Source organism: Hemitrygon akajei, chromosome 25, assembly GCF_048418815.1.
Source record: "Hemitrygon akajei chromosome 25, sHemAka1.3, whole genome shotgun sequence".
Taxonomy (NCBI): Eukaryota; Metazoa; Chordata; class Chondrichthyes; order Myliobatiformes; family Dasyatidae; genus Hemitrygon; species Hemitrygon akajei.
The window spans coordinates 27,653,807-27,670,528 of record NC_133148.1 but is presented as its reverse complement, the minus strand read 5'-3'; the positions used below and the strand labels follow the sequence as shown (position 1 = coordinate 27,670,528).

At 52.8% G+C, this 16,722-nt stretch overlaps 1 protein-coding gene across 1 annotated transcript; it reads right to left on the bottom strand.

Moving 5' to 3' along the window:
• Nucleotides 1-2,214: 2,214 nt before the first annotated feature.
• Nucleotides 2,215-8,833, bottom strand: LOC140716477 (type 1 phosphatidylinositol 4,5-bisphosphate 4-phosphatase-like). Its single transcript, XM_073029240.1, has 7 exons — nt 8,662-8,833; nt 7,034-7,233; nt 6,842-6,948; nt 5,949-6,060; nt 5,791-5,843; nt 5,150-5,240; nt 2,215-3,538 (listed from the first exon to the last, which is right to left on the bottom strand). Exons 1-7 carry the CDS (start codon nt 8,804-8,806, stop codon nt 3,395-3,397), a joined length of 852 nt encoding a protein of 283 aa, XP_072885341.1. The 5' UTR covers nt 8,807-8,833; the 3' UTR covers nt 2,215-3,394.
• Nucleotides 8,834-16,722: the final 7,889 nt, after the last annotated feature.

The following is a 16,722-nucleotide window of genomic DNA, read 5'->3' as shown; positions in this document are numbered from 1 at the left end:
CTAGCCTGCCCAATCTTCCTATAATACATAGCAGGGAGACCGAAACCAAATGTAATACTCCAAGTGTGACCTCGCTAGTGTCTTGTACAATCGCACCATGACATCCCAACTCCCCCCTTCAGTCTACCTGTGACACTATTTTTCAGTTGTGGCTGTGTCTCGATCACAATTCCTCCAGCCACTTTCACGAGCAGAGGTGTGGGAGGCAGCCCCTATTCAGTCTGTGTAAGGGGTGCTTCCATCTGTGGACAGTCCAATGCCAGAGGCTAATGCACAGTCATGGAGGTGATCATTCTGACTCCTTCCCCTTAACAGATTGAGGCATCAAACAAAGACATAGCCTCACATGCCTAGTGACTTGGTGACCTGGTTCCCTCTCACGTCCCACAGACGCGGAATCAGTGTGTTCATTTGCTATGTATAGGCACATGGAGGGTTAGTAAACAGGGGGTGAAGGTAAAATGGAGGGTTAGACTGATCTCGGAGTAGGTCACTGTCTCTAATTGATCTATCACCACTCCTGGCAGCGTGTTCCACGCATCCACCACTCTGTTGGGGAGAAAACTTGCCTCTTAAATCCCACACCCTTATGCTCCCGTCACCTTAAAGTTATACCCTCCCCATGCTGAGAAAATGCTTCTGGCTGTCCACTCTATCATGAGACATGAGACTATTTACTGTAACCAGTTAACCTGAACAACACCTTATATACCGGCTGGGTAGCCTCCAACCTGATGGCATGAACACTGACTTCTCTTACGTTAATGCCCCTCCTTACCCCATCCCTGATATATTTAGTTTCTCCCCCCCCCCCCCTTTTTTTCTCTTTGCCTGTTCTCCATCTCCCTCTGGTGCTCTCCTCCTTTCTTTCTCCCTAGGCCTCCCTCCCATGATCCTTTCCCTTCTCCAGCTCTGTATCCCTTTTGCCAATCACCTTTCCAGTTCTTAGCTTCACCCCACCCCCTCCGGTCTTCTATCATTTCGCATTTCCCCCCCCCCCCCCCCACTACTTTCAAATCTCTTACTATCTTTCCTTTCAGTTAGTCCTGACGAAGGGTCTCGGCCCGAAATGTCAACAGTGCTTCTCCCTATAGATGCTGCCTGGCCTGCTGCGTTCCACCAGCATTTTGTGTGTGTTGTTTGAATTTCCAGCATCTGCAGATTTCCTCATTTAACCTACCAACTGCTTTGTCTGGACTGTGGGAGGAAACCCACACAGATAGAAACTCCTTACAGGCAGCAGCAGGAATTGAACCCAGGATGCCTGTACTGTAGCGCTTGGTGCTAACCACTACACTCCCATGCCATCTTTAATCCAGACAGCATCCTGGCAAATCTCTTCTGCCTCCTTTTTAAAGCTTCCACATCCTTCCTATAATGAGGCACCTGGAACTGAATACTATACTCTCAAGTGTGATCTAACCAGGGTTTTATAAAGTTGTAACATTACCTCTTGAACCCCATTCCCTTGTCCGGGGTTGGGTGAGTGATCCAGTCACATGAGGACAGAGCTCCAGAAATCCGGGAGCTCCCACCTACACGCCACAGTCCATCTACAGGCTAGAACAGGCCGAACTCTACAATGGTCTAGGGGAGAGGGAGACAGGGTCCCAGTGACACTGGACTGTAATGTGTGTCCCTGGACACAGGGTGGGGGGGGGGAAACCAGAGACTGGGCTGTAGTGCAGCTCTTAAAACTCAGTCCCCCAACTAAGAAAGGCCAACACACCATACGTCTTCTTAACAACCATATTAATTTGCGCTGCAACTTTGAGAGATCTTTGGACGTGAAGCCCAAGATTGCTCTTTTCCTCCACACTGCTAAAAATCCTTAAATCCTGTGTCTTTGAGTTTGACCTTCCAAAGGACACAACTCCTGCAGCTAATTAGACAGCAGGAAGAACCTGAAGCCCAGGATGGAGTGGGAGCTCGGCACAGACTGACCAACCTGATTTGCTGACTGCTGTGAGGGGGCCAGACAGGAATGAGGGGTGATCTGCAACATGCAGGTTTTCTCTCCCAGGGCGTAAATGTCAAAACCAGGAGGGCAATGGTTAAGTTGAAGGGGGTAAGTTCAAAAGAGGGTGATGGTGGGGCCAGACACGATAGAGGTGTTATAGACATGCAGGAAGAAGGGATTTGGTGGTGACACCATGGGCTGAACGCCATCCCTATGCTGTCTTGTCTAAAACGGAACAGCGCTCCAAACCAGGGTTAAAATCATTTACCCTTTATTGTTAAATCAACATAAAATTAATTTCCACTGTTAAATAGAAGGCATGATACAGCAAGCGTAGTGATTAGTGTGATCCAACAAGCGAAGGAGCTGTGTGCAAACCCAGTGCCACAGCTCAGTCCAGTACCATAGAGTGCACCACCCACCCCCTCACCCCACAGGAACGGGGGGGGGGGGGGAAGGAGGGCAATACTGATCCACCAATCGGGAGTTAGATAAACCAATCCAATCGGTGGGGGGAAGAGCAGAGGTAGACTAATCCACCAATGGGGAGGGGGGTCAGAGGTAGACTGATCCACCAAAGGAGCACAAAGGTGGACCAATCCACCAATGGGGAGACAGAAACCAATGCACCATTGGATGGGGGGGGGTGAGAGGGGGAAGAGAGACAAGATAGATTGATCCACCAATGGGGCACAGAAATACACAAATTTACCAATGGGGGAACAGAGATACGTCGATCCACCAATGGGGAAGACAGATACACACCGATCAACCAATAGGAGCCAGACACCCTTAAAGGAGCGCCAATTACCCATGATACCTTCCAGCCACACAGACCCGCATCTGCCATGGGGAAACACCGATCCCACGACTCTGCGCGCAGCGGATAGGCCTGTGCCTGCCCATTCCCTTGTCCTGGGTTGGGTGTCACACGAGGACAGAACTCCCACCTGCACAGCACGGTCCATCTGCAAGACCTGCCCCAAGCTGGGACAGGCCGAACTCTACAGTGGCCAGGGTGAATGGTCTGGGGGAGAGGGAGACACAGTCCCAGTGACACTGGGCTGAAGTGTGAGTCCCTGGACACAGGGCAGGGCAGGAAGGGGAGTGGGGGGGGGGGGGGGGTGTGACCAGAAATTAGGCTGTAGTGTGGGTCCCTGGACACTGGGCAGGGGAGTGAGGGGGGGAATGAGTCCCTGGACAGGGTTGGGAGAGAGGGTGACTGGATCCCGGGTGTAGTGCAGGTCACCAGACAGGGTGGGGAACGAGGGGGTGACCGGACACTGGACTGTAGTACGGGTCACTGGACACAGGCTCCTTGGAAAATGGCTGCGTGGTCCCTCAGTCCGTCAGTTTGCTCCTCAGTGCATTGAGTGGCTCCGTCTAGGATGTGCAGTTTCCCGATGATTCCAGGGTCCGGGGCCCTTTCTCTGATCAGGAGAAGTTCTGGATGGGGTGACTGACCCTCATGCAGCCCCAGTAGCAGGCCCGCACCAGGCAACAGACGCTCAGGGTGATGGGCACTGCCCAGGCAGCGTAGATCCCATGGTAGTGTCTGGCGTTCCTCCACGTCGTCGCCTGCAGAGCAGATTCAGAGGTCAAAGATCACACAGCAGGGGAAGAGGCCCTTTGGCCCAAATGCTTCATGCTAACCAAGATTCCCAACTGAGCCTGTCCGTCCTTTCCCGTCCATGTACCTGTCCAAGTGTCTCCTAAATGTTGTTAATGTACCGGCCTCAACCACTTCCTCTGGCAGCTCATACCATATGCGGGCCACCCCTCAGGCTCCTGTTAAATCATCCCGTTTTCACCTTAAATCTGTACCTCTGGTTCTTGATTCCCCAACCCTGGGGAGAAAGACTCGTGTTTTTATACACCTCCAAAAGATCATCCCTCAGTCTCCCACACTCCAAGGAATAAAGTCCCAGTCTGTTCAACCCCTCTCCATAACTCAGTCCCTCGAGTCTTGGCAACGTCTTCTGCTCTCTCTCCAGCTTAATGGCATCGACCAAAACTGAACACAAGTGAGGCCTCAAACATAGAAACAGAAAAAATTATGAAAGGTAGATAGAGGCAGGAAAGTTGTTTCCACTAGTAGGCGAGTCTAGAACTAGGAGACACGGCCTCAAGACTTGAGGGAGTAGAGATGGAGAAGAGGAAGAACTGCTTTTCCCAGAGAATTCTCTGCATGAAGCGGTGGAGGCTACCTCAGTAAATACATTTAAGGTTGGATAGATTTTTGCACAGTAAGGGATTAAGGGTTACGGGGAAAGGTCAGATAGGTGGGTGGAGATGAGTCCATGGTTAGATCAACAATGATCTTCTTGAATGGCAGAACAGGCTCGACGGGCCAGATGGCCATCTCCTGCTCCTATTTCTTATGTTGTGTTCACCAACGCCTTTTATAACCGCAACATGTCGTCCCAACTCCAGCACTCAGTGCCCTGACTGATGAAGGCCAAGACCTGTCTACTTGTGACTCCACTTTCAGGGAAAAATGTACCTGTACTCCTGGGTGCTTCTGCTCTACAACGCTCCCCAGGTCTCTGCCGTTCACTGTGAAAGTCCTGCCCCATTTGCCCCCCCCCCCCACCAAAGTGCAACACCTGGTACTCATCCAAATTAAACTCCATTTCCCGCTCACCCAGCTGATCAACGTCCCTCTGTAAATCCAGATAACTATCTTCACTGTCAACGACACCACCTATTGGAGTGTCATCTGCAAATGTACTAACCCTGCCTTGAACCTGCTCGTCCTGAGTCGTCGATACAGATGGCAAAGAGCAAAGGTCCCAGCCCCAAGCCCTAGGGAACACCTAGGGCCCTCTGGGGGAGGGTGGTTACAGTCCGAGAAACAACCTCCCACCTATCACTGACTCTTCTGGAGACAGGTCATCAGTTCAATTCAAGCAGTTCCCACAGCCCCTTCCCCTCAACCATCACAGACCTACCTCAGCAGGAGGCATCTTCAGCCTCTCCAGGAGCCCCACACCAGACAACATCCTGGTCAGATCCCACTCTAGTGCAGTCATGAGCAGGGTATTGATCAGTTACAGGGTCAGAGAGCAGAGTATTGATCAGGTGACAGGGTCAGAGTGCAGAGTTTTAATCAGACACCTCAGCGAGAAAGGATAGAGTGATACCTGAGAATTGATCAAATTTCGACAGGCCACACGACCGGACACTTACTGCCACTACAGCCGAGACGACGGCCAACAGGAATCCGAGGCTGAAAATCCAAAGGCACCGTTTGCGGGGATACCTCCTCCCGATCGAAGATCTGGGAGACGAGAGGGGAGAGTTCAGTGCGTGATGTAAAGGAAGCAGAGGAGAAAACCCTGTCAGGACAGACGGCTGCACTGAGAGCGAGCAGTGGGTCTGAAAGTGGGGAAGGCCATTTAGCCCATCAATCCCTCTCCCAATTCTCATTATGGGAATACAGTGGAGAGACATAGGCAGGGACAGAGTTACTTGGGGTGGTGACAGACAGCCAAGGAGTAATAGGTGGATTGGGGGGAGTGGGGGTAGGTGTGAAGAGTTGTGGGGTGGGGGAAAGGTGGCTGTGAGGCTCCATAAGGGAAGGGAGGGGTAGACAGGGAAAAAAGGGAGGAGGAGGAGGGGAGTTGCGAGAGAAAGGGGAGGGAAGGGGGGTAGAGGTGGACTGGGACGGGGAGGGAAGTGAGGAGGAGTGGTAAGAGCAAGTAGGGATGGGGGAAGGGAGAGGGGAGGGGAGTGGAAGGGGTGTGGCAGTTGCCTTGGGGGAGAAGGGGAAGGGGTGGCGGAGTTTTCAGGCTTGGGTCCAGCGAACGGGGGAGCGATGTCATACTCACACATGACGACAATGTGGACAGCGAGCGAGAGTCCGGTCCGTGAACTCCCTCCACTGCAACACAGAGAGAGAGCCAATGAGACTGTCCCTCACCCCTCACGTCGCCCTTCCTCACCCTCACCCAAACCTCCACCTCCACATCCCCTCCCTCACACTCACCAGGAAGGTGTGCTTGCAGTGGCCACAGATGACGCGGACCCCAGGAGGCTGGGGCTCAGGCTCAGGACTGCTGGGCCCCGCACGCACAGGCCCCAGGTTGATGATCCGTTTACTGGGAGGGGGGGGGGGCAGAGAGCAGAACACAGAGAGCAGTCAGCGCGGTGTATACCCCAGACAGGTGAGCCCATCAGACCACCATCTCCCCCCTCCCCCCCCCCCCCCCCCCCCGTGGTCCATCACTACTCCCCCACACATGGTGTATCTCAGTGCCTCTCCCTATATTGTATACTGAACGGTATTCTCCCCTTCCCGCTCCCTCTCAGGGGAGATCCGTACACTGACCAGTGTCTCTCAGGGGGAGATCCGTACACTGACCGTTGTCTCTCAGGGGGAGATCTGTACACTGACCAGTGTCTCTCATTCCCTCTCTCTCAGGGGAGATCCGTACACTGACCAGTGTCTCTCAGGGGGAGATCTGTACACTGGCCGGTGTCTCTCGGGGGGAGATCTGTACACTGGCCAGTGTCTCTCAGGGGGAGATCTGTACACTGACCGGTGTCTCTCAGGGGGAGATCTGTACACTGACCCGTGTATCTCAGGGGAGGATCTGTACACTGACCGGTGTCTCTCAGGGGGAGATCTGTACACTGACCCGTGTATCTCAGGGGGAGATCTGTACACTGACCGGGGTCTCACAGGGGGAGATCTGTACACTGACCGGTGTCTCTCGGGGAAGATCTGTACACTGACCGGTGTCTCTCAGGGGGAGATCTGTACACTGACCCGTGTCTCTCAGGGGGAGATCTGTACACTGACCCGTGTCTGTCTGTCTGTCACTCTCTATACCCCCCACCACCACAGGCCGATACCTGTACTTTTAACGGTGCTCTCACCAGTACGGCCGGGGACAAGCGATCCTCTGCGAGGTGACTTTGCAGATGAGGAGACAGTTGCAGGGACACCGGACATACTTCTTCCCCACGGGGGCATTCTTTATGGGCTGAGCGGAGGAAAGAAAGAGGAGGATGAGCCTGGTGCGCGACTTGATGAGCTCCCCCACCCCCTACCTCGGCGGCAGCCCTCACCGTGGCTTCGTTGCAGACGCCACACTTCACGACGTGCTGTTGCATCTTGCCCTCCACGTTGATCAGGGACTGGCAGACCCGGCAGTTGATCATCGGGGTGCTGCCACTCTCGGGGCTGGTCATCGGGGAGTAGGGCGGGGGGTCCTCGCTGGGCAGGAGTGTGGGGGCCGTGGCCGGTGTCTCGGGGAACTCCGCGAAACCTGGCAAACAACAGGAACACAGGATGGGCGTCAATGACACCGCGCAACTGGCTGGGGGGGGGGGGGGGGGGGCTTCAGACCACACAACAATGGGCTAAGTACAGTACTGTGTCAGTCACACTGTACAACAGGCCCATACAGTACAGGCGGGGATGATGGCAGTCACTACAGGTGAACAGAATGTATACACTACAAGCAGAGGGGACAACAGTCGCACTGCAGAACAACCAACATATAACACAGGCATGCAGACTGGCAGGCTCTGCACTTGAACAGGCTATATACAGTACAGGGGAAGGGGTTGTAAATCTCACTGCACAACGGTCTCTGTACGGTACAGTCTGAGTAGATGTCACACTGTACACAGTCTCCATACAGTACAAGCTAAGGGATGTCAGTCACTCTACAGAGTCTCTGTACAATACAAAGGATACAGTACAGGCTAAGGAGATGTCAGTCACGCTGCACAACAGTCTCAGGATAATACAGGCTAAGGGGATGTCAGTCACACTGTACACAGTCTCCATACAAGCAAAGGGATGTCAGTTACATTGTAGTAGAGTCAGGAGACGTCAGTCACACTGTACAGGCAGTGTGGGCATCAGTAGTGCCAATTCTCCCATCCTACTCCCCTCCTGCAGCGCCTACCATCACTCGCGAATAGATTGAACCTCTGGCTGTTTACCCTCCCATCCAACTGATCCTGGTCTCCAACCATGGTCCTGCCCACCACAACCCTGTACGTTGGCAACACGGGCGAACAATCTCCACCTGGTATCACACCTAGGTGATGAAGAGGAAGGAGAAGTGGAGAAACGGGAGAGAAGGGAGGGGGAAGGTGGTGAGACGGGGGGGAGGGCGGGTGGCAGGAACCTCACCTATCCCATCTCTTCTGGGCCCCAATCAGTGATAGGAGAGCCGGGGGTCACCAGAGAGGAGGGTGGGTCCACACTGGAGGGGTGTGACCGTAGGGAAAGAGCAGGTTTATAAAGTCGGGGGAGGAGGGCTGAACAGGACAGGGCAGCCCCACAGCCGTATCTATAGGAGCAAAACCAAATGGGGAGGTGGCAGAGATAATAGGGAAATGGCAGGTAGTGGGCAGAGATAATGGGGAAGGGGCAAGTCCATTGGTCTCCTGGGTGGATTGGATGAGGCTAACAGGAAAGGGGCAGGGTCGCGGGGGCGTGGCTAAAGGGAAGAAGCGTGCAGTGGGCGGGGCTAATGAGAAAGGGGGCAGGTCCCCTGGGCTGACTTTGCGGGTCTAATGGGGAAGGGGCGAGTGGTGGGCGGGGCAGGTAGTGGGCGTGTCCACGTGGGGTGGAAAGGTGGGGCTAATGAGGAGGGCGAGTTGAGCGCCCCCAGGTCCCGACGCTCACGTGACCCGCCCCCTCCCCTCGGCCCGTACCCCGAGTCTCGGCCTCGCCTCACCTGCCGGCTTCGAGAGGTGCACGAAGGGCGGGGTGGGGAGTCCGGTGAGGCCCGGGCCGGGGGCCGGGGCCGAGGCCGGGACCCCGCCGCCCTCCTCCAACCCTCCGCCGGGCAGCAGCGGCGATCGCTCCCCGCTCCCGGCCATGGCGGCTGGCGTATGACCTCAGCGCGTCGTCGCCCCCTGACGTCAGCGGTATCGCCCCGCCCCAGAGATCCCATCCCTTTAAAGTGGGCGAGACCAGCTAGCTGATCCCTTTAAAGTGTGGCGACAGGAAAAGTCTCACTGCTCCTCTCTCCCTCACCCCTCTCCCTCAACCCCTTCTCTCCCTCAACCCCTTCTCTCCCCCCTCTCCCTCACCCTCCCTCTCCCTCACCCTCTCTCTCCCTCATCCTCTCTCTCCCTCATTCCCTTCTCTGCCTCACCTGTCTCACCCCCTTCTCTCTCCACCTCTCCTCCTTCCCCACTCCCCCTTCCACCCACTCCTTCTCTTCCCCATCACCACACCCATCTTTCACCCCTCTTACCCTTCCCCCTCCCTCCCTCCCTCCCACCCACACCTACTCCCCACTCTCTCACTCACTCCCTCACACCTCCCCTCTCTCCCCACTCACCCCCTTCCCTCCCCTTCTCCCCTACCACCACCACCACTTCCCCCTCTCCTCTGCACTCCCACCTCCTCTACCACTCCTTCCTCTCTCCCCCTCACCCCAAACCCCCTTCTCACCCCTTCTCTCCATCTCACACCAACATCCCCATCTCTCTCAGCCCCTCACTACCAACCCCCTCTCCACCACCCCCTCAACCCCTGTCTCTCTCACCCCTCTCCTACTACCACTCCTTCCCCTTGCCCCCTTTCTCCTTTCCCCCACTCTCTCCCCACAGCCCCTCCTCCTCCCCCTCACCCCTTCTCCCCATCTCTCTCACCGCCCCACCCACAGTGACACATTCTTCATTCTCCCGGTCCATGAAACGCCAATAAAAAAGCCCAGATACCCAAAAGGCAAGAGGGAACCAATCAGTGAAACCCAGGCTGGGTCCACAGAAAGCAACTCACCATAAATTCAGGTGGAGTGATACTGAATACCCTGTAAACACTGTCAATTTAACCCATGCAATCCCAGGCATACAGATGCCAGGTAATGATGTTTAAAAATATCATTACCCTCAGAATTACATGCCTTTCCTTATCCTGGTCCTGGGATAAACACGAGCCGGACCTGATCAGTCCTGTCTGGGTTGCCTCATGGAGAAAGTCTAATGATTAAAGACCCGAAACGCCCAACAATCCGAGGATGCATTACTGATGATGTGTCCCAGTGCACACCCGGTTCGTTGAACCAAGTGGACCACGATAATGAAAGGTATGTGCCAGATTAACCTGGCTTCAACACACGAGCCTATCCACCATAGCACCTCATACCTCACCACTCAAAACTCCACAGCCTTACCTCTTCCAGCCACATACATACATCCACCAACCCAACACTCAAACCTAATCCTAAGGTCCAAAAGGGGCACAAACCCTAGGCACATCCTGATTAACCCCGGCCACACCCCCACCAACCCGATGACCTGTGTCAGGAGGGGCAAGATCCAAGAAAGGCAAATGTTGGGCCTGGTTAATGAAGGCACGGGCCAGATCAAAGAAGGCAGGGTTGCATGACACTGAATCTCAAGTGACAAGATCAAAAAGCACAAGAGGGCTGATTCGCCTACTGCCCGAATACTCTCAACCTAACCCAAACTCTAAATCTACCCCACTCTTGTCCCCCCACTTGCCCATTCCCCTCACTAACCCCCTCACCACACTCCCCTCACTACCCCCTCAACCTCCACACCACCCCTCTCGCTCCAGCCCTGCCCCTCTAGCTCCGCCCCCTCTCTCCCTCACCCCCTTTCCCTCCCTCCCCTTCTCTCTCCCTCTTCCACCCTCTCTCTTCCCCCCCCATTTTTCTATTTTATCATATATTTCATTGTTAACAAATTTCACGACACAGGCCGGTGATATTAAATCTGATTCTGATCATCATCATGCACCGTGTCATATGACATCATCATTATGCGCCGCGTCGTATCACGTGGGCGATCATGGTCTTTCCAAGAACCAGCTTGCTCTTGGCAAGTTCCTCCGCAGAAGCAGTTTCTTCTGGGCAGTGTGTCGTTAGAAGACGGGTGACCCCAGCCATTATCAATACCCTTCAGAGACTGTCTGCCTGGAGTCAGTGGTCACATAACCAGGACTTGCGATCTGCACCGGCTGCTCATACGACCGTCCATCACCCGCTCCCACGTGACCCTGATCGGGGGGGCTAAGCAGGTGCTACTCCTTGCCCAAGGGTGACCTGCAGACTAGAGAGGGAAGGAATGCCTTACACCTCCTCTGGTAGAGACGTATCCTCACCCTGCCACCTGAACTTATTGTCACTGATGGACATTTTTAATGCACCGCACTGTACTGCGAAACAACAGAATTCTCAGCATGTGTCGGTGATGATAAATCCAATTTTAGGGCAGGGAATCCCGTGCACAAGGGGCTGCAGAAGGTTGTAGCCTCTGATGGCCACAACCCTCCCCACCACTGAGACCATCGTCAAGAGGCAGTGAGGACCCTCACTCACCGGGACACGCCCTCCTCTCGTTGCTACCATCAGGAAGGAGGTTCGGGAGCCTGAAGGGAACGCGGGGGAACAGCCCTTCCCCCCCTCCGCCATCAAATTTCTGAATGGTCCATGAGCCCGACCTCACTGTTCCCCTTTTGCTTTATGTTGCAAATCATAGTGAGCTCAGAGGCAAATGCAAACACAAAACACTGGAGCAACTCAGCAGGTCAGGCAGCATCGATGGAGGGGAATAGACAGAATCAGGTTTATTATCACCGGCCTGTGACGTGAAATTTGTTAACTTAGCAGCAGCAGTTCAATGCAATACGTAATCCAGCAGAGAGAAAAATCAGTAAGTAAATTGAATACAATAAATATATGTGTGTGTATTAAATAGATTAAAATAGTGCAAAAACGGAAATTATATATATAAAAGTGAGGTAGAGTTCATGGGCTCAAAGTCCATTTAGGAATCGGATGGCAGAGGGGAAGAAGCTGTTCCTGAATCGCAGAGTGTGTGTCTTCAGGCTTCTGTACCTCCTACCTGATGGTAACAGTGAGAACAAGGCATGGCCTGGGTGATGAGGGTCCTTACTGATGGATGCTGCCTTTCTGAGGCACCAACCTCACTACAGGAAGGATGTGCACATTATAGAGAGAGTGCCGAGGAGACTTACAGGGGGTTGCCAGGATGGGGGAGCATACCTTATGAGAACAGGTTGAGTGAACCTGGCCTTTTCTCCTTGGAGCGACGGAGGATGAGAGGTGACCTGATAGAGGGGTATAAGATGATGAGAGGCATTGATCGTGAGGATAGCCAGAGGCTTTTTCCCAAAGATGAAATGGTTAACATGGGGGGGGGGGGGGCATATAGTTTTATGGTGCTTGGAAGCAGATACAAGGGGAATGTCAGAGCCAAGCTTTTCACACCAAGAAAAACTTAGTGGGTGCGTGGAATGCACTGCCAGTGAAGGTGGTGGAGGCGGATACAATAGGGTCTTTTAAGAGACTTAGATAGTTACATAATTATAATAGGCATCTGTTAGTCTCGAGAGACTGTGGATTTGCGCCTTGGAAAGTTTCCAGGGCACAGACCTGGGCAGGGTTGTTTGGGAGACCAGCAGTTGCCCATGCTGCAAGTCTCCCCTCTCCACGCCACCGATGTTGTCCAAGGGAAGGGCACTAGGACCCATACAGCTTGGCACCGGTGTCGTCGCAGAGCAATGTGTGGTTAAGTGCCTTGTTCAAGGACACAACACGCAGCCTCAGCCAAGGCTCGAACTAGCGACCTTCAGATCACTAGACCGACGCCTTAACGATCTGAATGGTGTCAAGTTAGGAAAAGGGGAAGTACAACGAGATCTAGGTATTCTTGTACATCAGTCAATGAAAGCAAGTATGCAGGTACAGCAGGCAGTGAAGAAAGCTAATGGCATGCTGGCCTTTATAACAAGAGGTATTGAGTATAGGAGTAAAGAGGTCCTTCTGCAGCTGTACAGGGCCCTGGTGAGACCCCACCTGGAGTATTGTGCGCAGTTTTGGTCTCCAAATTTGAGAAAGGACATTCTTGCTATTGAGGGAGTGGAGCGTAGGTTCACGAGGTTAATTTCCGGGATGGCGGGACTGTCATATGTTGAAAGATTGGAGCAACTGGGCTTGTATACACTGGAATTTAGAAGGATGAGAGGGGATCTGATTGAAACATATAAGATTATTAAGGGATTGGACACACTAGAGGCAGGAAACATGTTCCCGCTGTTGGGGGAGTCCAGAACCAGAGGCCACAGTTTAAGAATAAGGGGTAGGCCATTTAGATTGGAGTTGAGGAAAAACTTTTTCACCCAGAGAGTTGTGGATATGTGGAATGCTCTGCCTCAGAAGGCAGTGGAGGCCAATTCTCTGGATGCATTCAAGAAAGAGTTAGATAGAGCTCTTAAAGATAGCGGAATCAGGGATATGGGGAGAAGGCAGGAACGGGGTACTGATTGCGGATGATCAGCCATGATCACATTGAATGGCGGTGCTGGCTCGAAGGGCCGAATGGCCTACTCTTACACCTATTGTCTATTGTCTATTAACCTCTTGGCCATGTGCCAACACATAGATAGGTATACGGAGCTTAGAAAAATAGAGGGCTATGTGGTAAGGAAATTCTAGGCAGTTTCTAGAGTGAGTTGTGTGGTCGGTACAACATTGTGGGCCGAAGGGCCTGTAACGTGCTGTAAATTTCTATGTTTTATGTTCTATGTCTTGGTTACTATGGAGGCTTAGTGCCCAAGATGGAGCTGACTAATTTTAAACTTTTGTAGTTTTGTTCGGTCCTGTGCAGTAGTAACCTATACAACAGTGATGCAGTCTTTCAGAATACTTTCCACGGTACATTTGTAGAAGTTTTTGAGTATTTTAATGACAAGCCAAATCTCTTCAGACGCTGTCTTGCCTTCTTTATAGCTGCATCGATACGTTGGGACCAGGTTAGATCCTCAGAATTCTTGACACCCAGGAACTTGAAACTGCTCACACTCTCCGCTTCTGATTCCTCTATGAGGATTGGTGTGTGTTCCTTCATCTTACCCTTCCTGAAGTCCACAATCGGCACTTTCTGACATTAAGTGCAAGGTTGTTGCTGCGACATCTCCACACTAGCTGGTATATCTCGCTCCTGTATCTCCCTCTTATCTCCATCTGAGATTCTACCAACACTGGTTGTATCATCAGCAAATTCATAGATGGTATTTGATCTATGCCTAGCCACACAGTCATGGGTATAGAGAGAGTAGAGCAGTGGGCTAAGCACACACCCCTGAGGTGCACCAGTGTTGATCGTCAGCAAGGAGGTGGTATTATCACCAATCCGCACAGATTGTGATTTTCTGATAGGAAATCAAGGATCTGATTGCAGAGGGAGGCACAGAGGCCCCAGTTCTGTAGCTTATCAATCAGGACTGTGGGAATGATGGTGTTAAACACTGAGCTCTAGTCAATGAACAACATCCTGACGTAGGTGTTTGTATTGTCCAGGTGACCTAAGGCCGTGTGGAGAGCCATTGAGATTGTGTCTGTTGTTGACCTATTGTGGCGATAGGCAAATTGCAGTGGGTCCAGATCTATGCTGAGACAGGAGTTGATTCTAGCCATGACCAATCTCTCAAAACATTTCATCACTAGCTGTGAGTGCTACTGGGCGGTAGTCAGTAAGGCAGATCACTCTACTCTTCTTAGGCACTGGTGGAATTATTGCCTTTTTGAAGCAGGTGGTAACTTCCAACCAAAGCAGTGAGAAGTTGAAAATGTCCTTGAATACTCCCGCCAGTTGGCTGGCATGTGTTCAGAGCCTCACCAAGTACTCCATCAGGGCCTGCCGGCTTGCAAGTGTTCACCCTCCTGACATCGGCCCTCCCAGACAGAATCACAGAGTCGCCTGGTTCAGCAGGGATCTTTACAGCCGCAGTTATATTCTCCCTTTCAAACGTTTCGGGCTGAGACGCTTCTTCAGGACTGAGAAGGAAGGAGGAATATGCCAGAATATAAATGGGGGGGGGGGGGGTTCTTTTGCTTTAAACTGTCCTGCTGTTGCAAAACAAAAAACAAATCCATGATATGTGTCAGTGATAATAAACCTGATTGTGACTGTGAGTGTTGAGATTGTGAGAGAGGGAGAGGGGAGTGTGAGATGGAGGCAAGGACAGTGAGGGATAATGTCACAAAGAAGAGAAAATCTGCGGATGCTGGAAATCAAAGCAACACACACACACACACACACACACACACACACACACACACACACACACACACACACACACACACACACACACACACACACACACACACACACACACACACACACACACACACACACACACACACACACACACACACACCCGGAGGAACTCAGCAGGCCGGTCAGTATCTATGGAAAAGTGTTCGGTGCATGGCCTAGTGGATAAGGCATCGGTCTAGTGAAGGTCACTGGTTCGAGCCTCAGCTGAGGGCACGTGTTTGTCCTTGAGTAAGCGACTTAACCACACATTGCACTGCGACGACACCGGTGCCAAGCTGCATGGGTCCTAATGCCCTTCCCTTGGACAACATCGGTGGCGTGGAGAGGGGAAGGCCTGCAGCTTGGGCAACTGCCGGTCTCCCATACAACCCTGCCCAGGTGTGCGCCCTGGAAACCTTCCAAGGCGCACATCCATTCTCTCACGAGACTAACGGATGCCTATTACTATTATTATCTATGGAAAAGAGTAAACAGTCGACTTGTTGGGCCGAGACCCTTTGTCGGGACTGGGGGAAAAAGATGAAGAGTCAAAGTAAGAAGGTGGGGTGAGGGAGAAAGAAGTACAAGGTTTGGAGGCTGTATCCAGAGATACCGGCCACGTGACAGACGCACCTGCCACCTGGCTGTTCGGAGGACACACACATGCCAATCAACATTTGGTTGCACCGCCACCTGGCTGTTCGGAGGACACACCACACGCCAATCAACATTTGGTGCACTGCCACCTGGCGGTTCGGAGGACACACCACATGCCAATCAACATTTGGTGCACTGCCACCTGGCTGTTCGGAGGGACACACCACATGCCAATCAACATTTGGTGCACTGCCACCTGGCTGTTCGGAGGACACACCACATGCCTATCAACATTTGGTGCACCGCCACCTGGCTGTTCGGAGGACACACCACATGCCAATCAACATTTGGTGCACCGCCACCTGGCTGTTCGGAGGACACACCACACGCCAATCAACATTTGGTGCACTGCCACCTGGCGGTTCGGAGGACACACCACATGCCAATCAACATTTGGTGCACTGCCACCTGGCTGTTCGGAGGACACACCACATGCCAATCAACATTTGGTGCACTGCCACCTGGCTGTTCGGAGGACACACCAACATGCCTATCAACATTTGTGTGCACCGCCACCTGGGCTGTTCGGAGGACACACCACATGCCAATCAACATTTGGTGCACCGCCACCCTGGCTGTTCGGAGGACACACCACATGCCTATCAACATTTGGTGCACTGCCACCTGGCAGTCGGAGGACACACCACACGCCAATCAACATTTGGTGCACTGCCACCTGGCGGTCGGAGGACACACCACATGCCAATCAACATTTGGTCCCTCCCAACTAATCAATGCACACCTAAATTATTGGTCACCTTAATTGGATAATCTCGCCCAGCCCCATGCTATAAAAGTTGAGACGTGCCTGGCTCGGTCTCTCTTACAGACCACTACATTGAAGGTAAGTGCATTGATTTATGTTTGGGAAGGTCTATCGTTTGTCCTGGTAAGGGAGCCGCAGCTATCCAATGTCAAGGGGGATAGCTATTGTAGTGCTTTTCCCTTGTTCTTTGTTTGTGTAACCGTACCCTGTCCCCACACCGCTTCCTGTGTATTGTAATTGCTTGTGTTGACCCGACTTCCCCTTGTAAATAAATTCT

Excerpts from the sequence above, each read along its gene's own strand:
- LOC140716477 (XM_073029240.1), bottom strand. The coding sequence starts at position 8,806 with ATGGCCGGGAGCGGGGAGCGATCGCCGCTGCTGCCCGGCGGAGGGTTG. Across the intron at positions 7,234-8,661 it reads GCACCTCTCGAAGCCGGCAG|GTTTCGCGGAGTTCCCCGAG; the intron begins GTGAGGCGAGGC and ends GTTGTTTGCCAG. Across the intron at positions 6,949-7,033 it reads GCGTCTGCAACGAAGCCACG|CCCATAAAGAATGCCCCCGT; the intron begins GTGAGGGCTGCC and ends TCCTCCGCTCAG.